This window comes from Pleurodeles waltl, chromosome 6 (assembly GCF_031143425.1).
Source record: "Pleurodeles waltl isolate 20211129_DDA chromosome 6, aPleWal1.hap1.20221129, whole genome shotgun sequence".
NCBI lineage: Eukaryota > Metazoa > Chordata > Amphibia > Caudata > Salamandridae > Pleurodeles > Pleurodeles waltl.
Genome location: NC_090445.1, coordinates 408,448,706 through 408,473,032, shown reverse-complemented (window position 1 = coordinate 408,473,032; position 24,327 = coordinate 408,448,706). Strand labels below are relative to the sequence as shown.

General features: G+C 41.0%; 1 protein-coding gene across 2 annotated transcripts in view; it reads left to right on the top strand.

Moving 5' to 3' along the window:
- The first annotated feature begins 4,818 nt into the window (after window positions 1-4,818).
- Window positions 4,819-24,327, top strand: part of STRIP1 (striatin interacting protein 1) — a 263,231-nt gene continuing 243,722 nt past the window's right edge. For both annotated transcript variants that reach the window (XM_069238339.1, XM_069238338.1), the window contains exon 1: window positions 4,819-5,021. In XM_069238339.1, the coding sequence (XP_069094440.1) occupies window positions 4,890-5,021 (132 nt within the window). In that variant the 5' untranslated portion in view covers window positions 4,819-4,889. The remainder of the gene's footprint in view (window positions 5,022-24,327) is intronic.

The following is a 24,327-nucleotide window of genomic DNA, read 5'->3' as shown; positions in this document are numbered from 1 at the left end:
AGGGAAGAAAAACCTCACCGGCTTGCCGATGGACTGCGCTGGAAGCGCGAGACCACACTCCCTGCTCCCACTCCACTAGACTTGTAAGCGTTCCAAGGGACGCTTAATGAGGGAGGGGAAAAGCCCGCTCCGACGTTATTTAAAATCTCAATACAGTTAAGCAATAAATAAATCACACTTATCTGGCTGCGAAGCAGCAAAGAAAGAGGAGTGGCTGGGTGTGATGCAACACTTTATAGGCTTCCTCCTCTATGGTTGATCATGTGATATGACTAATGTTGGGTCATGTAGTTTTTTACTTTCCATGATTTTCATTGACTGCTGTTAAAATAAAGCATGGAAAGAGAAGCATAATCTGAGCCTCCGGTCCTGACATAGAATTCTTTACATTTTCCTTTTCAAATTCAAAGAACTTGTCCTTCTGGTATTTGAAATGGACCAGCAATCCATTACATATTATTGGATTACGGCATCTGCTACAGATAACGTATCAATGTACCTTTACGGGATTAGGTAGCTTGGGTAACTCATCTAATACCTGTTACTTTACTAAATTAATATTACGGGCCCCAGTCCTCCAAGCTTTATTCACCCCTGGGTGTTTATTTCTCTCAGTAACCGTGTTGCCCTTCTATGTTCCAGTACCGTAAGGAAACATGAACACTCTCCCACCCTGCAAAGAAGATGGAGGTGGCCCCCTCCGGACTCGCTTGCAAGCTCTCATGCCAAGGTGCTGTGCTGAGGGGACCCCATAAAGCTTGGCCCTCCCACGCCCACTCCCTGGGGGCTGCAGGGGTTTTTGTTACACTTCTGCTATGTTCCATCACCTACAGATGTATGACCCTCTCTTTATCATGATTCATTCTTCAAGCTAGAGTGATTCATTTCTGCAGGTGGTTGCCGGTGATGGGGACCAGGACTTGTTTTTCATCATCAAGCATTGAGCAAGAGAGAAAGGCAGAAAAGGGAAATGAAGGAGGACGAGAAAGACAGGAAAATTGTGACAAATGGGTAAAGCAGGAATAAAAAAGAATCTGGAAGAGTGTGATAAAGAGAGAGAATGTGGAGGTAGTGGAAGAAAGAGGCTTGTGAGGCGAAGGAAGACTTTGTAGCTTTCGTGTTTATCTACCGTGGCATTTAGCAGTACTGGTCACAGGCTCCTAAGAAAAACCCTCACCTTCTGCATGTAGTGTTTTTTTTTTTTTTTTTACAAATTGCACAGAACCTGTTATTTGCGCTTGCCTGTTACTATCCTGGTTCCTTTTGCATCAACCTTCATTTTTGGGTTTGGCATAGCGGCGTGCGAGCATTGTTTTTCGGATGTGTTGTTACCTATTTGGGCTTTTAACCACGCCCACCTCACACCCATCACAATCGCTCGTTCATCAGCTTGCTCTTCAAAAATACTTTGTTGTCATTGGTCAATGCTTTACATTTGTACCTCCTTGGGGTGGTTTTGTGCCACCTTGGACATCGACCCTGTTACATGGCTAATTGCACTTTTGCCGATATGTTTGACTGCAAGCAAACTTCTTTTTCCTTTTGTGTGTCTCCTTCACGCTCATGGCATGGCACTTTGATTCGGCTCACTTATGTGAAACTGTATTTCTTTTGTATTTCAATTTATGTGGCAAGAAAAGTCCGGTTAGGAGTTTACAACGCTAATAGCTCTAGCTCGAGCAAATACGAGACCCATTGCATTGCAAATGCTTGTTTTAGATTGAAGTAGCCCTTACACCGAGCAGCAGCCAAGACACTCTGAGATGACCAGATTTGCTTCGCTCTTCTTCAATTAAAATGTTATTTTTCACTAGCACTTGGAGCCAAGGGGGAGAATTAATTGAAGCTGTCCATGCTTATCTCGTTCATGTTAACCTAGAATGTGGAAGTATAACCTAAATGTGTTGATATGTAGGGTTGTCTTATAAGAAACCTCTGTGTAGCAAACAGTTGCCCAAAGATGGATTTCAGACATTATCAGTTACAACACCAAGGGGGTCATTATGACCCTGGCGGAAGGTGGAGAACCGGCAGTAAGACCACCAACAGGCTGGCGGTCTTACTCTGTGAAATTATGACCATGGCGGTTACCGCCATGGTCATCCGCCGGTTCTCCGTTCCACCCGCCAGGGCGGAGACAACCGCTGGGCTGGAGACCTAGGTTTCCAGCCCGGTGGCCGTCACTAGACCGCCGCCGGTATTTGGACCCGGATTACCGCCGTGGATTTCCAGCGGTTTGAACCGCCATGAAATCCATGCCGGTAAGCACTATCAGTGCCAGGGAATTCATTCCCTGGCACTGATAGAGGTCCCCCCCACCCCAACTCCCTCCCCTACACCCCCAAAGGTGGCAGGGCCCCCCTCCCCACCCCGACCCCCAACATCACATCACCCATACCCACACGACACACACGCAGGCACCACCTACACACTTACACGCACACACGCTGACATACTTTCCTACATCCACACACAGTCAGACACGCACACCCACATTCAAACATACACGCACACATCCATACAGACATACCCACAGACATACACGCACTCATTCCCATACACATGACACCCCTGCAAGCATACACGCACTCACACACCCCCTCTACATACACACACGCACACCCCCATGAACCCACACAACACATAACACCCCCCCACCCCCCTCCCCTCACGGATGATCGCCTTACCTGGTCCGATGATCCTCCGGGAGGGGACGGGATCCATGGGGGCAGCTCCGCCGACACCACACCGCCAACAGAACACCGCCACGGCGAATCACAGGATGTGATTCGCTGGGCGGTGTTCTGTTGGCGTGGCGGTGGAGGTGGAGCAACCTCCACTTCCCCGCCTCCTGCCAGTATGGCTGTTGGCGGCTCTCCGTCTGTAAAAGGACGGAGAGCTGCCAACGGTCATAATAGGCCGAGCGGCAAACCGCTACCACTGGCGGTCTTCCGCACGGCAGTCCCTGGCGGTCTTCAAAAAAGACCGCTGAGGTCAAAATTACCCCCCAAGAGCGCTAACTCTCGTAAAAGTGAGACCTATTGCTAAATAGCAAGCTGCCCGATTTCAGTTTTACGTGTTTTGGTGTGGAGAGTTGCATAGTACTGTTTTGCAATTCGTGTGTGTGACCTTTCATGTGAAGATTTAATTATAGAACAATTCGGCCTATATATTAATAGAAACAGAAATTAACCATGCAATTCTTTTGTCGCCTCTGAATCATAGAACATTCTCTTACATCACCTTCACAAGCACTCTCTCTTCTGTTACACTCCAGGGCTCTTGTCTACAATGTTTTTGGTACTTTCCAATCCATCACATTTGATCTCTTCTCTGTCCTCACTCCTGTGCTCTAATCCATTATAACTACACTATTCTAATCCCCATCTCCCTGTATTCTTTAATACCCATCCAATACCCCCACATCTACCATTCCAATATCTCCAAGTGTACCTTTTATCATCTCTCTATTATAACATCAGTCCTTTCAGTACCCTACAGAACATCCCTTCGGTTGCTTTTTTCTATGAAACATCATACTCATGCGGATTGCCCAAAACAGCTTTTATATACTGCAGGATTCTCCAACCTTTTTTTATAATGACTAGTTATTTTCAATAAAACTCATTGAAAACTACTAATCTTATTACTGTTGTAATAATAACTATATCAAACGAAATGACATTAGTGATTATCATATGCCAGGTTACTACCGGCACTGATCACTACAATGCATCAGTCATGTTTGTGAGCAATAATTAACTAAAACAAATTTGTCAATAAGGAAACAATTTTCATAGGTAATACATAACAGCCAGAACTGCAATGCCTCTAGTACCAAGACAGCACTATCTGTAAAAAGTATTCTCAATGCCACATAAATTTATCACTTAAATATCACCTTTACATATATTTTGGAAACGCAGCCACAATGCTCCACAACATAGCTTCTGCCTAAAGTTCATTCACCACTTCCTAAATAAAGTACTTATCCCTCTCGATCTTCCTTTCTATCTAATCTATGCAGCTCTCATCCCTATATATTCACCATGCCATATAATTCCAATACGCAAATACTTTCCACACAACTCCCCCTACACAATTCCACAACTAACAACCGCAATTCAAACTACAAATTTCAACTCCACGCTGCATACATCCTCTACACTCCAAACCAAAACACATAGATAAGACATTGGGGGTTATTACAACTTTGGAGGAGGTGTTAATCCGTCCCAAAAGTGACGGTAAAGTGACGGATATACCACCAGCCGTATTACGAGTCCATTATATCCTATGGAACTCGTAATACGGCTGGTGGTATATCCGTCACATTTGGGACGGATTAACACCTCCTCCAAAGTTGTAATAACCCTTTTACACCGCTAGTAGCTCTAACTCTCACATATGTGAGACCTGTTGCACTGCAAATGCTTGGTTTTTTTTGTCACGAGAAGTGATTTGACCAGAATCACAGGAAGCAGAAAATAGAACTGTAATGAATTCCACGATTTTAAGAAGTTTCTTCTGATTTAAAACAAAATTAAATATGCATAATTAACATATGAAGTGCTGCTTTACAGTACTCCCCAAATACGACCAATAGCATGGCTGACAAGAAAAAGCCATTTCCCTTACAGATTCAGACTAGCTGTTTGGGAGAGCGCGGAATTCCACATTTATTTTTTTTCTCGCTGTGCAGCGCTTTCTTATGAAGACATGGCGTAAAATAATCTGACACTTGATCGTTATGCCAGGAGAAGACGGTGACTTGACCGCCAGGAGGAGGCGCTTGAGCTTTACGTAGATCTCAGAGAGAGGCTTGACACGCAGAGACCAACCCCGGAAGTTGAAGTCGCGGATGTCGCGAAAGCCGGGCGGTAGAGAAGATGGAGCCCGGCGGCGGGCCTCTAATTGTCAACAACAAGGTGCGGGGGAGTCTCGGCCCGGCGCCCGGCATTGGAGGACTTTCTCCGGGCAAGGGACGCGAGCTTAACCGCACCCAACGCAAGGACTCCGAGGTGAGCAGTAGAAGGAACCAGAATAGGAGTCACGGGCCGTGTTTAGGATGACTATCACTCAAAGTGGGGAGAGCGACCCCTGTCAGGAGTAACAACTCATAGTAGGGTGGCAGTGACTCGAAAAGAGAGGAAAAAGTTAATGACTGAAGGCACCACTGACGGCAGGAAGAGCGTTCCTGACCGATAACCTATTGGTGAAAGGAAAGAGGGGTCTTTGATGGTTAGGATGTGCATTGGTGGGCAAGATGTTAGCTGAACGATTGCCAAAGTGGGGGGACTAACCAAGCTAGACAGTATGCAAGTGACATCATGAAGCGTGATATCGCAGCATGTGACATCACAAGTTGCATCACAGGACGTGACATCACAAAATGTGGTATTGCAACCATAGCTTGACAGGAAGTGACAAACAAGAAGTGACATCTGATCTAAATATCTCACATATATGTTTAGCAGGTCTGTAAGGAGCACATTTGAGAGAATTACCAGATGTAACAAATGAGATTTTGCATTGGGGCTATGCCAAAAAAGTACCACAACTATGACACTATTTTTTAAGTCTCTGCCACAAACAAATTGACACAAGGAGAGACTTAACACATTTTCTGGAGAGATGTGTGTTCTGTCTAGTCCCAGTTTTGAATCAAAGTAACATAGAGGGTTACTGTGTCTCCTGCAAAGCACATCATGGCAGTTTTGTATTTTATGTAGATAGGTAAGTGGGCAACTGCTTTTAAACGTGGAAATCATCTTGTTACTTGCAGTTCATAACTTGTAATCCTTCTAAAATAGCATAGTGAACCATGAAGGATGTGTGATTCCTACACCTTATAACCCTCACTATCCAATGTAACACATCCCGCACATAGATTTTCTCTTACATGATTTATTGTCAATGTATAATGTGTCCATGTGATGTGAAGTGCTCTGAAACCCTGCATTGGGATACGAAGTGCTATAAAAGTAATCAAAATAGTGAGATTTAAATTGCCATTTGTGTAAATATAGGAACATACCAGCATATCTGACATTGTTACTGTACATGCATATCTCTTATATCCAGGGACTGACCAAAGTCAAGATCATGCCTCTCTTAAGTACCTGTGAAGTGATAACGGGATGTATGCCTTTATTTCCCCTCCATTACATTGCATTTGCCGGTAGGTGCGAGGCTACAGATAGCTCCAGCGAAAATAAAAGGAGACCTGATGGCCACTTGACATTGTGCCTTTGTATTGGCCCCCGCATGAATTTAAAATAAAAAGCCTTTTCACCCACCGCCTACGTTGCTGCTCCAAATAAAAGCAGACAGCGTGGAGGTGCTGCTGAATGCATTGCGGTATTTAAGTATTACAAAGTGTAATCCAACTGAAACAGCGAGCCAAAAAGGAACCTCACCTCCCCCTTGTCCACTGTGTCTTTTTATGTTGTGCTCCCAATCAAAGCGCCTGGTGCTCCAAAGGCGCGACTAAGTGGGTCCAATGTTCACATATTATTAATGGAGTTGTACCAACGAAATTCACAACAAATGTCAGAACATCCAAATATGTTGCTCCAGTGCAGCTTTTATTAGTTTCAATATGCCAAACGGAAACCAGCCAACGCGTTTCGTTCACCATCCGTGAACTTCATCAGGGCACTGTAATGATATCAATAATTCAAATGGCCATGATAAGCCATACTGACAGCTCTCCAAACACTCAATGCGACTCCATCTAAGTATTAAACTTTGACGAGTTCAGCATATTACAGTGCGCCTCAACTACTTTTCAGGGTGGACGGCGTCCACCTTGTGAAAATAGTGGGTGGACGACGTGTACCAGCATGTACCCCAGACTTGTGCCCTGGATGTGTGCATGGCTAATCAGTGTGTGCTTATCCTGACATGAGTTTGCAATGCTTGTGTAGGTGTTAGGGTGGTGACGGGCAGCAGTAGAATGTATGAGATGTTTGCTTGGAAAGCTGGGGGCTAAAGGTATCACATGCTCGAGAAGTGCTTTGGTGCCCTTTGTGATAAGTAGTGAAATGCACTTATGTCCCTTCAAAAAGTACCTGCAACATGTACCTCCTTATACTCCTGCAAAAGAATGATGCAGAGTGAAAAATAGATGGGTATTTTTGCCTGCCGTACTTTGGGATAAACTCAGATTCTTGGCTTGATTTGTTCTAAATGAAGTGATTTTTACATCTAACTTAAAACCGCGCGTGTGCTGTTGTGAAACATTTTGTCAGCTTTTAGTGGGCTTAGATCCCGACCATTGCTTACCATTAGTTGACTGTAATGCCACTCTCATTTGCTTGCCTCTTATTTCTTAACTTCTGTGGGCTTTACTTTCTCTTCTTCTTTTCCCCTCCCTGCAGCATGTCAATGTACTTGTGTCCTTCCACTGCTCCTGTTTTGGGAGCTGTTTTTTCTTTTGAACTAAGCACTCCAATATGTCAGGTTGCCCTATCTCGCCCGTGAGCTTCTGTGTCCCCTGTGTCGCCTTCTCTCACCCATGTGCTGTAGCCATCACCCATGCTCATGTTGCCCTCTCTAGCTCATTTGCTTATGTGCCTCTATGCTCCTGTGGTTCGTCTGCATGATTCTGTGCCCCCCCCCATTTTGCTCTTGTTCGTGTTCTTTTGTGCCCCGCTCTCCTTCATGCTGCTCATGTTCGTGTGTGTGCTTCTGAGCCCCCACTGTCCTCAATTTTGCCCTCTGCTCTTGTTCGTTCACTCAATTCTCCCTCCCATGTTGCTGTCTGTCGCCCATTTACTTCTTTGATTTCCCCCCCCTCCTCCGACCTTACCCCAAGACCCTCCCCGACCCTTGACCTCCAGCTTCCAGCCTCATCAACATTTAACAAAAAAAGTGTGACATAGCTGGTAGGCTGCATCACTTTGTAGGCACACGTCGCTGTGCTTAATTTATTTTTTATTTTACCTTTTTTTTGGGCTCTTTTATGCTGTACAGTGCTGTACTCTGCTGCTGTGCAACATGAAGAAAAAGGCATTGACAGAACCAACAGTTCTCTAAAGTAAGACCAAGGCCTTTAGAGACCTATTTGGCTCTACCAATGCTTTTTTTATTTTTCTTATGAACAGTAGTATTTTGTAGCTGCAATATTCCTGATTCAGGTGGTAGGCTCAGTTTTGTTTTAGATTAAACTGTTATTTTACCTCTTTGTCTCTGAAAATTTAATTACTACAATGCAAGTTATTGGGGAAATTAAAATCCCCCTCCCATTTTTTTCTCTTAATTACATTTTAGGTGTTCTTAAATGTTGGTATGTTGATGGTCGTCGTGGTTCTGAATGAAACTTTGAGAGCTTCGTCTATACTCACTCCCTGCATTTGAGGAGCTATTTGATGTTTCTTATTTTTTGTGTGAGGGAGTTTCATAATTTTGCAGCTTGCACGAACAAGCAAGTGGCACTAATGTTTCTTGTTTTTTAAAGGTGGTAATTACCCAAGGTACTAGTCTAGAATGTAGTGTGATGTTCTGTACCTTTTGGAAAACAGCTTGGAAAAACAATGTGCTTGAGAGCACTTAGGGTGATGTAGAGAACCGCGGAGAAAGAACATCTGGCTGTGGGGAGCAACTGACACACTTGTTTTACTAGCATAATATGTCCCCTAGACACACGTTTAGGACTGTGTCACTACAAGCGTTTGGGTCAATTTTCAGAGTAGCATGAGTTGGGCACTGAATAAAGTCCGTTTGTTTAGTTTATTTTTGAGGCATAAGGTAGATAGCCGCCAGCAGTTTTTGCTGATAGCTAAGACATGAGAAAGTACGTCCAGTTGTTTCACTCAGTAGACCTTGCTTTTTAGATCTGATTTGATAGTGTAGCTGTAGCCAGACTTGATGTAACCAACCGAAAAACTTCTTTCCAGAGTATTACAGAGAGGGCTTTGCTTCCTCCCACTTGGTAGTGGACAGGAGTACAAGTGTTGATTGGGCTTATGGTGGAAAGTTGTGCTATTCTAACGAAGTAGTGCTTCCCCTCCACTCAGCTGTGATTATTTTATTTGTTTATTCAATTGCCTGAGTCGGTAGCAGTATGGCTACTTTCAGAAGGCTCACTAACGCCCATAAAGTATCACGCTTACATGGGATTGAGCTTGACCTTTTGGGGATGTTCACATGGTCCTGTAATGTTGTTAAAAAGTCTTACATGAGTAGATAATTTACAGTGTTTTTTTCTGTCCGCAGCACAGAGGGGATGTCGGCACTCATGACAAATGTATTGCTGTTTTTGTGTCTTAGCACCCTCCCCTCTCATTCCCTTCCCATTAATAACGTTACTGTGCATTTGTGTGTTTGAGAGCAGGATGGGATGCCCAGGACTACACTAATCTACATACATTTTATATACATCAACATTGAAACAGTTTTAAAAAAACGAATAGTTAAATATCATTCTGTTATTGATATAGTAGCTACATTTGTTAATACATCATAGGAAAATGTGTTTTCAAGACAGTTCTAAAATGAGCACATTACTACACAAAGCGCTTTCAGGGTGTTCTTTTATTTTTTAACCCATGGAGAACATTTTTAGCCTGATTCTTGAAGCAGAACCACTCACGAAAAGGCATACATACTGTCTACAAAGCATAGTTCACATCTCCTGTGAAACTAGCAGAAGGATAATCTGCAGAAATTATGTGTAACTTTCTAGTTCTGGTTGCCAGATCTATCGAATAAAAAGCATCGGGAAAACCAGTATAGGCTTCACCTTTTATAATGCAAGTGCCAAGCTGTTTGCTTTGCCATTGTTTGTAAAGTATTGTGTAAAGAAAATAAAAAGTTTAAGAAAGTGCTAGAATGCTAAGGGAAATACTTTCCACGACTAGTTTACTTTGTGCAGGATAAGTGGAACGCATGTGATAAAAGAACAACCTTTCAAGATTCCATCTAACCATCCCCAAGCAAAATATCCCTGTTGCTATGCTTTTACAGACAAACTGGTAGGGAAGAGGAGCAACACAGTGTGGTGCAGCGAATGGCATGAATTTGAGGGGGGCAGGTAGCACTCAAGGGGGAGAATTTGAAGACACATGCACTCTCATGAAGTGCTGAAGGAAAAAAGCAGTTCCTTAAGTGTAAGCAGTGGAACTATCACAAAGACGCTATGGCCCAGGGAAGGGACAACCACAAGATGACAAAGCCTAGATGCTGAATAAGAAGCAAGCAAAAGAATAATAACCGAGCCAACCAATTGTAAACCATGGGCAGCCTGTAAGCCCACTGTAAGTTTACAATAGGTCTTTTGCAGCCAGACAGTTTTTGTGCTGTCTGATAGACTTAGCCTAAAACATGAGCTATTATTAAGGAAGTAAGATAAACATGCATTTTTGTTTACTGTGGACAGAATAACTAGTAGAAGAAAATATATGTTATTTGGAGTATCAAGGAGCTGGGTTGGTGTGAAGATGTTATTTGTCATACAGCCAGATAAATATCTGAGAATGATATTTAGTCGTCTGATGTATGTTTAGTGGTAGCCTGTGTGAAGGGCATCTGGTTAGCTAGTGGTATTTAGGTGTGAGCACTAAAATGATGCTGCTGTAGGACTGGGGGGTGGGGGGGAACATCAGCAGAGTTATGTGTGACTCTAAGCATTGTAACAGCTGGCACAGTTGCAGAATAGACATTCATTAGGCACACTGTGCGAGTCTAAACAAGGGAAAGCCTAGGGGTGCTACTGAACAAGACTCTGGAGTACTGAAAGAGCCACACATGGGAGTACGCACTGTGAAACATAGTGCAGACTTGAGGTACATCAGCTGAAGTGTTGCAAGATGTGTAGGATGGATGTACACTGGCAGAGTTGTGCATGGGTCTTCGTGCTGCAGTAAGAATGAGGTATGTTATCAGAGATGTGTGTGCATGCGTCTAAGCACTGTAATAGCAGGACACTGTTTTACATAATCCTGTAAGTAAGGTTTCTCTAATATATTGCATAACCTGTTGTGTCCAATGAAATTGGCCGGGCAGTAGGGGCTTTAGTGGCTTCACATCTCTTATGTACAAGGTGTCCGGCTGTGTGCTACACATGCACCACAACCAGCAGACAACCTTCTCTCAGATTTTTATTGAGTTTTTATACAGAAAACCACACTAGGGTTTTAGAGTTTCACTTAAAAAGGATTTATACTGTAACAGGGAACTATCCAGGCGTATGTTCCAGGGTCCTGAAGTCAGAAATGTTGTTTATAATCAACATGTGCAAGTGGAGCAAAATCCGTGTATGTCTTTAAAGGTTCGAAAGTTGCTAGATAAAGCAAAATACCAACTAGCCTAAATCACAATGTTAATTTATCATGATCAACACAGAACAGATGTAGACAACTTCAAAGTATTTTTTTATTCATTTACATTTCAGGAACACTTCAAAAGTGATCTGACCCCTAGCGCCTGAGCAACAACCTTGTTTACACATTAGATGTCCTCATTTTTAACCACAGTAGTTATGCCCTGTTTAAAAGAATTTGAATTGCATAGTTCTAACAGATTTTCGAATTTATGTGGGAATTTGTGTGAGCAGAGGGTCAAGATGCAACCTCTCATGCTAATCTGAATTTACAATTACGGATGAAAGCCAACACGAGCTGTGAAAGCAGTCTTTTCACCATATACTGCTTAAACTGCCGAAGGAGAGCACACAGGTGACACTGTTTGATAACCAACATGGGGTGGGTGCTAAAGGGGTTTCAGGTCTTCTGTTGTTTAGATAATTGATTTTAAAGTTTCTATAGGTGGGGTATGTTAATTGGGGTTGATCTCTTTGTAGTGAAGTCAGCGTTTGACAAAGCACTTCAACACCACCTTAAGGGTAGTAATCGCTATTAAAATTTAAATAAAATACATACTTAAGTAGCTCCTCAAACAAAGGCAAAGTATTCATCTTTGATATAAAACAGAATAAAGATATACCTATCTAGTGGCTGAACTCTGTAACCAGGAAATCTGGGATTAATCCTGAGTCCCATACTTGACCAAATTGTGTAATCAATGATAATGTTGTTCTTCTTTGCCCCTTTTTCCTTTATCATGACATTTAAGAGCACCTTGAAATACATCTCTTCAGGATGGGCACTCTATAAAACCTTCCTTGACTATAATTTTGCTCCATCTATATTATAAACATAGGCAACCTCTACGGTGAACATGACAACTGACATGTCTCGTGGTTCACTGATGGCATGGTGTTAGGGCAGTAGGGGAGGTGCATCACCAGACAAGAGTAGGTATTCATTACATTGTTTGCTGCCCTGTTGTTGCTTTCACATTGGTTTCTGGTTAATTCTGTTCTTGGAAGACCCTGTGATCTACGTTTATGACTGACCCAGACTATGTCGAATTGACTTCATTTTTTGAGGGGTCTTGTATAAATACAGCACGCCTTCAACTATGTATAACATGCAGGCACAGCCAGGCTGCTATACACAGCACTCTGGAAAACGTACCACCACCACCTCACCGAGCCCTAACCGTGTCCTTGCTGAGACCATTGAGGATTTAATTAAACAGAGCTCTGTGTTAAGCTAAGTTCTGTGTTCCAAACACAACTCTTCATTAAGACAAACTCAATAAGAATTACTTTGATGTACAAAAGATGGACACAAGTCTAGTTCAAGGAGTGTGCACAAGACTAGTGAAAGGATTTTTAGCACTCCAGGCAATATAGCATTTTGACATTGGAACAAAATAGAATATTGACAGGTTGGTCATAATCCATACATTGAGAGAATTGACAATGCGGCCAAGACTAACTAAGAAGATCTTTGTGTTGTCATGGTAGCTGTAGCAAGTTAATGTGAAAGAATTTAAGTTTAAGTGGGGTTACAAGGCAGAGGCTGAACATGACAGGTTAGGTGCTCAAGCCCTGGAGTACTCTAGAGTCTGTTGTGAAGACACGAATGGGGGCCGTGGGGGCTATGCAGTACTTGCCCTGAAGGTAGAAGGAGATGCAATTAAGGGTGATACTTCGGATGTCATCTTCCTCTAGTCTCAGTAGTAAAGTCTGGTGGTGGACAGTATTTTGTTTGTTATTTGAGTGTTTTCTAGTGTGAATTAGGTATGCAAGGACAGCAGACTTCCGCATATGTTATGGTATCAACAGTGGTGTAATACAGCATTCTACCTGCTGTTGCTGAAGTGTTGATCAGGGTGGTAGGAGCCAGTGCAAAGCATATGTTGGAGTTTGCTTTGAAAACAAGTCCAAAATATCAGAATAGCTGAATCAAAATTAGTGCTTCATTTCCATCAGAGATACTATTCAAATTGTGCCAGCTACTAGCATCTAAAGGATAGCATAGACAAATTAGCATGCCTTTCACTGGAGGATGTGAGGTAAGGTACCAGATCATGTTAATAAATGGACAAGAGAGTATTTGGAGGGAAGAGGAACCAGCTGCAAATATTGCCTTCCCTGAAGTGAAAAAGGATCACATAGATTTTTTTTTTTATGTATAGTTGACATTATCCCTGCCTCCTGATATACCACTGCAACAAACATTGTTGTCCAGAGATTTTGATTTTTGATTTCTGCTTTGGGATTATTAGAGAAGAAATTTAGCTAGGGTAGACCTTGCTGATCCGGGCTGAATTTTTCTGGACAAAATTTTTTAAAATGGTGGATGTGTTGCAGGGGTGATGTAATATTTCAGGAACAGGAGGCCCATATACTTCATTTACTAATAATGGTTTTTAATCCTTTTCTGTATAAACAAGGTATATGATCTGAATATGAAGAAATGTTTATCCTCCTGTGCTAGACACATTTTCATAGTTCACTTTATTTGTTTTGGCAGTTGCTGGTCGTACATTTGCAGAATGTTGAACATTTGAGATCAGCATATTGACAGGGACATCTTTTTGTAGAACAGGGTTTGCAAGACAAGTAGGAGTAAGTTCTGTGGGTTGAAACTTTAGAAGTTCTATAGGTTTTAGCAATGCTCCAATATCTTCCCAACCAAACTCAAACAGATCTTTCTCTACACATGCATGAGCCAAAACATTTACACATCTTCTGATCATGCAGAACGCTCTTTTACTGTTTCCACACACAGACTATGAAGTTGGGTGCAGGTCACTCAGCGGGGCTGATCTCTTGAACTCACTGTGCTGAAGATAATCAAATGTGTGACAATCAGAACTTGTTTTCCACACATTTTTCTACGTCATTAAAGTCACATTCTTCTTCCGTCTAAGGAAATCCTTTTAAAAACTTCACAGGTTCAGCAGTTGAATCTCCAAGTTTTGTTCCAGTTTTGTTCAGTGTCATCACCTGCAGGAATATGTGCCTTGATAAGAACACGGGGCATCTCTGGGCCAAGTTACCTGTACAGAATATGAAGTGGGATTAAGACCCTCATTACGATCTCAGCGGTTAAAACTTCCAAGACCCGCGCTGGCGGTCAATAGATGACCGCCAGCGTGACTACCCCCCGGGCGCAGCGGGGAAAAGGGCCATAACATTGGCAGCGGCTCCAAATAGAGCCACCGCCTATGTTGGTGTGCGGTGGGTGCAGCAGCACCCGTCGCGCATTTCACTGCCCGTAAATCGGGCAGTGACCTGTGCGATGGGGCGTTGCACGGGGGCCCCCGAGGCACCCCTTCCACCAGCCAGGGAAAGGCTGGTGGCAAAAGGGATCATTATCCGAGGGGCAGCGCTGCTTGCAGTGCTGCCCTGTTGGAAAATGATTCCCTCCACCATCAGGCTGCCTGTCGGCAGCAGCCTGGCGGTGGAGGAGGACTTATGGTGGTTCAGATCACTGTGCCGGTGGGGGTCTTTGCCCCTGCCTCCGGCATGGCAGTCTGAACCACCGGGATTATTAATGACCCCCTAAGTGTCTTTTCTCACCTGTTCCATAACTCTGACAGTCCTTGACCTATGAACATTGCAACAAATCTGAGTAGCACAATATTAACATATGTGGTATTTGACAGTACAATGACTCGAGTGAAACCATTTTGTACAGCTCACTCAACATGTGGCACAACACAAAGGTCAGCTTAATCCAATTTGCTGTTATGTTCTTGACAGTGTGGCCCATACCTTTTGGATATATCTCTTCAGACACCAACTCCTGATTGACAATCATTCCACTTGCAATAATTTGAAATTCAGTGCTCACTGAAGGATCAGCAATGTTTTGGTGAGTTAACCTCTTTAAGTTCATCTTGTTCGATGTTGATGACCATAATTTATCAAGTTACACAGGTATAGGTGTCAAATTTTTGATGTAGGAAAGGTCAGTTGTTCCACTTGTAGACAAGTGTCTGATTCTATCACATTCTTTGACAGATAATTCAAGAAAGCTGTCAAAGATAATGTGCAGTTCTTCCAAGAAAGCTGTCAAAGATAATGTGCAGTTCTTCCAAGGTGCACACTGACTTTGATATCTGTTGAACAGTCTGAAGGACCTCTCCAGAGTTTTGCATGGATGAAATCTTGACCATTCGCTATTGTGACATATAGTCCACAGCAATAGCATTTTTCAATGAGGATACCTTTCAAATTGAAATCCTTCGGGTGAAAGGGATTTTATTAGCTCCTGTATGAGTTTGTTCTTCACTGGTTTGATTGTAGAATCTCCATCAAATAATGCGTTTGTTGGGAGAAGATCATGTGACGGAATGTCCTTGATAAATTCACCCTTGTCTTTTGCTACATCCATTTCTCTTTGTGCTTGCGAAAGTTGTGTTTTTGTAACCTGTTTTGTAATGGCTGGCTGGACAAAACTCTTACTATGGCTGGACAAAACTCTTACTATGGCAATTAAGAGCGTGGAAGTTTAGCTTTAGTGATTATGTCATAGAGCCTTTTCTCTTTCAATACAAATCTCTCCTGCTTCAGTTTTGTGTATAGTTTCGAACCATGTTCCAGGGCATCTAGTAGAAGTGTCTCTATATCATTATCCACAAACTGTTTGATCATGGAGTTGTGTAGTCGCAGAGGCTCAGTCATTTCAAAGGGATTTCCTTGCTGCTCCCTGAAATAAAGAAGTCTGTCAACATTTGTATTAAAATATTCCCCCCTCTTTCCCACAAGTTCGTTGTGAGGAACAGTTTCACGATTGTCCATTCATTTTGAATTTGTCATCTCTCTGAAAACATTGAAAAAAAGAAAGGACTTCATAGTAAACTAGCTGCCGTTGAGCAACATATTCACGTTTGCGTGTCTGACCAACAATTCCCTTGGAGCTTTTCTGTGATCTCTGGATCATCTATTCTGGATCCACAATATTAAACAGTCCCACTCTGTCTTCCAGCACAAAACGTCTTTGGTTGAATTTTCTGTAGAGGTATGTTTTTTCCACATCTAGCTTCCCTACACTTTCCAAATACCAGGACCCATATCTCTGGTAGTTTATGCAATTGAATTCACAAAACACAGGAGTCAGTGACTCCACAGTCGTTACCTGCAGCTCCCAATCACCTTCCTGATCAGCATGTACCAAGTTTTTCACTATAGATATCATGTGTAAAACATTTCTCCAGTACTTGCAAAGTTTTGATAGTTCTTCACATTCTTTGACAAACCCTACAAACTTGGTTTTCTGATTTTGAATGGAGTGTAGTGAACATTGCCTGGCTGTGCATTATGTCTTTTGAATGAAGTGCACCTTATACCTTGTTCACTTCTGAGATAAGGTATGCAAAACCTAATTTGTCATTCTTATTCCAGAAAGCATTCCAACACAATGTTTCTATAGCCTCAGATATGACGAGCATACTTTGTAACAAATTAACATAATGAGTTCCCCTCAATACTGACTGGACACTTTTGCTTCCAAAGCTTTTAGCCCCAATAAGTGCATCGTTTATGCCACATCCACTGAGATAACTTCCTTCACACTGCAACACAGCTTTTGTAATGTGGAAAAAAACAATGGTTGGGTAAAGATCATCAGATTCTAGTGGAGTGCTTATAAAAATGTCAGCTGCAACACGGAAAACACCTTCATCACAGACAATTGGAAGGATAGGCTGGTCTTCAAGCTTAGCCCGCATTATTTGGAAATGTTTTAGAGCTTTGTATACTGTTCGTTTGTGACTGGTGATGATATTACTGGCAAAAACTCAACCTTCTTCAGTGGAACGGTATTCTGGGAGATCAGAGCATGAATTCCAACTCACTCAGGAACTGGCTTTTCTTCATCCTTCAGTCCACACCGAATAAGCAATTTGATAAATTCAGTTAAATCAGCTTTGCGGACCGCATCATCAGTTAGAAGATGATCAATGTCCTCAGCCATTTTGAAACGTTCTGGCAGATGGGAACATGTTGATGGCTTGTAGTGATTTTACACAGGTTGGAAAGGCAGCAGGGTTATAAGTTTGCAGCTCCGTTTGTTTATGCCTACAGCTGACACAGCTTGTTTTCCAGCGCCTACTTCATTGGTATATAGTCTTGAAAAAGCACCATGGCGGTATCGTGTGCTGGATGTTCCAGACAAAAAAGGTGCAGTTTTCAAAAATTTTAAGAGCAGCAATTGTAAATCCTTTCCTGGTAAAGTGACTTGGAAGTGGTGTGCTGTCAGATTGACAAGATTTTACATTATGAGCTGCTAACAAGTTCCTGCTCCGTACTAGGTCATAACTTGTTGATGCACCAATCCTATTCATTGGAGTGATTAGCTCACTCCTTTTGAACTGGTCCTAGATGGCATTGGCAGTCAACATGTGCAGCAGCCTTTTCTTTTAGCGTGATGTAATTCATAAAACATGATTTATAAAAGACAGTACATTTGGCGGACGAGGGGTAGCCATCGATCTTCTAAGTGGATAGGTATTAGGTATGGTTGTCATCTCTTTCTGAGAAGACTCTGATTCTTGTTGTGATTCGCTGGTTTCTGCTATTTTTTTCCAGGTCTGTTTCAATTGTATATGACTTGAAGCAGTTGTTGTTGTTACAGTGATGAAATATTTGCTCCGCTTCAACCATCAGTTTCAATTTTTTGTGAACTTTGTCTTGTCGTATTTCTGCAGCATCTCAAACTCTCTTCTGTCCAGCTGCCATTATTGTTAGCTTTTCTTTTGGATTAGTGTGGCATATGACAAATGTTTTTTGTTAGAGGAGTCCTCAGATTTTGTAGTCCGCAACTCTGTCAGGAGGTAAAGATCCTCTGCTACAACCTGCTTTGCTCATGTTTACGATTTGGAATCAACTGAAAATCTGAAACAAAACAATATTAAAATAAATTACCAGTGTTATGGCTAAAACACATCATTATAGAGTTGCCAATTCGGAAAATGGCGGAAGGGTTGTACTAAGGAGTTTTTTTTTTTCTGTCTCTATTAGACTACTTGACCCCCAAAACCTATGTTTTGACACCAAAATGTTGTATATAGGTCTCATGTTTCCTGGAATATTACATAATCACTGCAACACATCTGCCATTTATAAAATGGGTGCCCAGAAAAAATCAGCCTGGATTAGCAAAGTCTACCCAGGCTAAATTACTTCTCTAATGATCCAAAAACATAAATCAAAAATGAAAATTCTGGACAGCAGTTTTTTCTACAGAGGTATATCAAGTGGCCAGGACTAACAGCAAAAACAACACGTACAAAGAGAAAAAAACAGGGACCATGTAAGTTTTGTATGTCGGATAGGGTCTGGGGGTGAGTAAGTGTTAGGATCTATGTGCCCTAGCAGCTCCATCATTGCAGGCCGTACTTGTGTGTAGCGTATCACTTTACAAGTTCATCATTTGGAGCGTCATGAGATTATGGTAACTGAGAAAGGTGATATTCCTGCTGGGATTGCACTTCTTAAAATGCATCACATTAGCAGCCCTAATCAGCCACTCTACAAATCGCTAGGGAGAGGCAGAAAACTAGTAATGGATTCATGGAAAGTGATGAAAGGGAAGAGATTTCAGGTGAATGAGAATATTTTCTCACTCATTTATTGAGACTGACAGGAAAAGCAGAGTTGAAGATGGAACTAGATAAATTAAGAGAGATGGTAAAGGATCTAGTGAATAGAAAAATAGGGTAAAAGGGTGCTAAAAAATGAGTGCAGGAAGAATTCTATTGGAAGTAATTGCCACATATAAGACAGGAATGATTCTCTTGGATACTTATTATAATATAGTAATGTTGATTCAGAAATGTAGAAAACTTGCAATGCCTCTGCTTTAATGTTGAACTAGTAATGTCGTCATAGTGTTATCCCCTTGAAAAATTGTGCTTAAAATATTGAAGCCTTAAAATGTTTTCTTTTTAATTCACTGAAGAGAGCATCACAATCTTGCTTTTTTTCTTGTAATACCTGAAGTCACCTACTTCTCTCACAAGCAGATCTTTCTTTCTGTCAACTGCTGCTTTCAGATAAACTCTTTTCCTCAATGACTCTCGGCCTCCTTTTATTTTTCTGTCCCATTGTTGTCCCTACCACTCATCTGTATCAATCCCTCCTTCACTTCACTGTGGATTCTCCTGCACTGCCTATTCACTAACAGCTTACCTCTTTGACACTTACAACATATGCATGGATTTTTATGCTTAACAATAATGCTGAGCAGACCAAAAAGAGTGTGGTGAGCGGGCACCCTCCAGCAGATAAATCACTCGGAAACAGCAGTAGATTTGGAAGTAGGTTTGACCCAATAGAAGAACCCATGATCCATCAACTGACCAACTGCCAAGATGTTCTGTAATCCAGCACAAGTTCTCACCAGAACATACATATATATATATATATATCTATATCTATATCTATATCCATAGATATAGATATATATAGGTTGCTAGTTTGGTAATCTATGAATTGGGCAATCTGACATTGCGTGCACATTTTTTGCCATGAGAACACACTTTGGAAAAGATCTTACCTCATCTGCATCATTTACAAACTTGTCTGATACTTCAGGTGGTGTGCAAGTTCTCAAGTCTTGAGACATAAAGTTCTGACAGTCTGGAACATGACGATTGTCTAAAGAAAAAACGTTTGTTAGCATAGCGGCATCCTCACCCAAACCAGTTGTGTTTATAAATTTCAGCTTGCACATCGGAGATGGGCACCACACTTCCTATTCCGCCACCCTTTTCCCTTTAACAACAGAGGAGGTATTGCAGCTTTGTCAGTTTGAACAGGAACAATACATTTTGATTTACCCTTCCTCACTTTGAAGGGTTTCTTAATGAGAACCCAAACCCCCATACAGAGATTCATATCTTTGATCTCATTTCTCTGTTTAAAATGCATTTTTTGTTTGTTTTCAAGTACCTTTCTACGGATTTCAGTACCACCCTTAGAATCATTTTTGTTTCAATCCAAATTTACTACCCCTTTTACCTATTCTGGTAAAAGTTTGGATTTTAAAGTTCTACCTCTCGACAATTTAAAAGGAGAGATGCCAGTGGTGGAAAATGGTGAAATAAATAAGACCACACTTTTTCCTTCATAAAATTGGAAACATCCAAATGAGCTGACACCACAGTTTGGATACCTTCCTTCATAACAAGGTTAACTTTCTCTACTAAACCATTGGATGATGGACTATAAAGAGCCATCTGCAGATGCGCAATGCCATGGATAGCTAAGAAACCCTTCACTTTTTTTTTAAAGAAAATGAGTTCCATTATAAATAACTACTTGCTTAAGAGAACCTTCCGAAAATTAAACATTTTCCAAAAATCGAAAGCTACTTTATCCCATGGGTCTTCTGCACATGGATCAGTATTAAGAGAAGGACTACTGGATTTGCAATCATTATCTAAGACCATACACTCGGGACAAACACCAATCATAAACTTGACCTGGTTGTTCATCAATGGCCACCAATAAACCTCTCTAAGGTTCTTGCAAGTAGCTGGAATGCCCATATGTCCAATATGGGCAATCATAATCAAGTCCTGGTGCAAATCAACTGGAGGTACAAAAGATCCTTTCCTGAGACAAAACCCATTCTCACAAGTGAGTTCTGAAGCTACCTCTGCATAACTTCACAATTCGTTTGTGAGACGTCTGTCTCTTGGCTAACCCTCTTTGATAAATTTCAGAAAAAGCTGCAGAGTAGAAACGCAGGAATTAGTAGTCTTCAAATCAGACTCTGATACAAGACCATTACTACCTGTCACAGCATCAACAGTATCAGTTTGTAGTGTACTGTTATGCACATCTTCGTGTGACACAAACATTCTCGAAAGATAATCAGCCCTAATGTTTTTCCCACTTTGCACATATTTGAATTGAAAATTAGTCTTGTAGTTTGGAAATGTTATTCAATGTGCGAAGATTGACACACATGCTTAAATATCCAGAACATTTATGTGTCAAGATTACAGGTGAAATCCATTTTGATGAATCAGTTGGCTGTATAGCACCATCAACTCATGAGGTATCTAATAACTGCTTTAAATCATCTCTGACACTAAGTAGTTTAGGTCTGATTTTGCGTACGACAAGTACAACATTAAGCTTCAGTTTGATGGTATGTTTGAAGGCTTATACTAATACCTACCATATTTCTAAAAACTTATGGAAATTTAGCTACAGTATTCTATACCATATTGGTATCACACCCCATTGCCAATCTAGGCATATGTCTAAAACAATAGGATTATCTGTACCAGGTTTCAACCAAATACCCACCCTAGCTTAATCCATCCACACACTATTGCCTCTGCCTTTGCCAGCCATAATGTCTTAGTTTCAGTATGTCTGCTCCAGCACTCTAGATGAGCTACAAAGTAATGCATCATGTCTGTTTGATGGTCACCATAAGCCTTAGGATTACTAGCATCCTTCTGCAACAGTACTACTTTTGAGAAGTTCTGACCTTCTAGTGTATCAGCTAAAATAGTTATTGGTGCTCCTGAATCTGTCGTAACAACCATTAGAACATGGCTAACTTTGGCTTCGCGCATTGATCCTTAATAGTCAGTATAACATAGGACAATTTCCTTTCTCTATCTTCAGTGTTGATCCTGCTAATTTTTACATTGCGTCCAGCAGCTGTGTGAACTGAGAGGAAGTGATTAACTTTATTTACATGCATTTCATTTTTTTACTTGTGCTGGACAAGATGTATTGTTGCAGTGATTCTTAGATCCACATCAGTAACAAACAAGTTCTTCTTTTTTATATTTCTATTAAGTCTTGTATTAAGTGTCACACTGCATTAGATGCAGACACTACTTCACCCACCAAACAATTTACAGGAGACAAACTATCTTGAGTTGCCATGACCTGATTGGACAGTATTGCTCTTACAATGTTTTTTTCAAAACCAATCACTTCTGACAAGGTGAGCTTCCTGCAAGTTAGTCTTCTTTGAGAAGTAGTTGAACACAAATTGATTGTGTATGTGGATATATATATATAATATTTCCATCAAAACTATCACACTGCACACAGTGAATCCAAGGTGCACTTTATTTAATCAAATGGCAACTGTCCATATATGGGATATACATATATATCTTCACAGTTCTCTAACAGTCTTGAAGCAGCAGTCTATTCTTCCACCGATTCATTGCTGCCATGTTTGTATTTAAAAAATGTATATCTTTCAAGAAGAACGCTAGTTTCTCCTGAATATTATTTCATCATATACTCTTTAACCTAAATATATTCATCCAAAGCCACAATTTCGCTACAAGGAGGTTGAATTTGAGGTAGATTATCAAAGACTCTTTGTGATTTTAAACTAAGATGATTGAATAATAAAGCAGTTCTCTTTTGGACATCAAATCTCATAGCAACAATCCATATGAGGCTATTTTCAAAAGATAACCACATTTTCCAATTAATTTATGGTTTTCCTGCACATTGAAAAAAAGGTGATGGTTGTAGAGTGAATTTGAAGAATCCATAAAGTCTTATAATGGATAAAAATAAATAACAAAGCCAAATAAGCAATAAAGAAAATGCCCACCTTGACTAGAAGACCGTTACCACACTCCAGTTGTCTTTATGGCAAAGCTAAATAAGCAATAAAAGAAAATGGCCAACTTGAAAAGGAGACAGTCATTTAAGTCAATTTCTACAGAAAAAGAAATATACTTGACCTGTAAAGGGGTCAGAAATTGTGTGATTCAAGGCAAACAGTTTACAGAGTCACCTTTTTCTTCATTCTCACATATGATTGCAACTTCAAATATGTGAGCTCTGCATTTGTGCAGTACAAAAATAAACTCTTTTGTTTGACTAAGTAGACTGATGTTTGCTGCATGCATTGCAAGAATCTAGTCCACATGTAGGGGACACATGAAACATGACTTCTTTTAGTTTACTAACAGCGTTGCCATCAATCTGAAAATTTGGTTTCAGAAAACATATCCTTTGCACATCAACACGTTAAGTATTCTGATTTGTTTTCATCCTATTAAAATATTTGTTTATCACACAAATATAAAAAATGGGCTTTCAAATCTACTGAAATATATCTTGAAAGTATGCACAGTTGACTCAGTCATTTAAATGTTGTGTGTTAGGAGGAACCTGACACTCTATATCCTTTTATTTTACGTTCTAAACAGCAGGTCACCCAGTTCACCTTACAAAGTCCTGGAACTCTGCAGTCAAGGAAAATTAATTGTAAGACAAACTGACTTTTGACATCTGTGAAACACAGAGCAAATGTGACATAAGAACAAGATTTAAAGGCATCTTGTATTGCCCTTACACTTTTTAACTGAACAGAACACCTGTTCTTTGTCAACTCGCCAGAAGGGGCGAGTAAGTCCTAAAAATAGCTCGACCTGATCAAATAAGACTCATCATAGAGTAGATTTTTCAAGCCCTGTTGAAGAACTATTGGTGAAATTGAGTCCAGAATAAACGTGGTTTGAAGAATTGTCCACGTATGAATTAACATGTATCACATGGAAACGTTCGGTTTGTGTACTGCATATATAGTAAAAAAATAAAAAGGATACCTTAATGTAGAACAGTTTTAAATTTTGTTGTGAAATACCATCAGCCAGCCAGCAGTTAGATAAACAAAGAACACCAGAAAGGAATTTACAAAAGCATTGGCAGGAAACATGAACTGATAAGGTGTGGATTGTGGCCTGTGCTCACATCTATGCCCTGCTCTAACCACAATGGCAACACTAAAGTAATTATCATGTAAAAACAAAACAAACAACTGGCACTGGATAGAACTATTTTGTGAGGGAGCAAAATGCAGTCATTCAATGTGAAAGTAACCATTGGCCGAAGCAGGCCAAGCCATTGACCCATTTGGTATTCTATAGTGAGTAAAAGCACAATTTGAGTCCCTCAACAAAAGACTGTTTTGCTTTCACTAATGACCGAGCTGACAAAAAAATCTCTGGAATGCACTTCTTAGT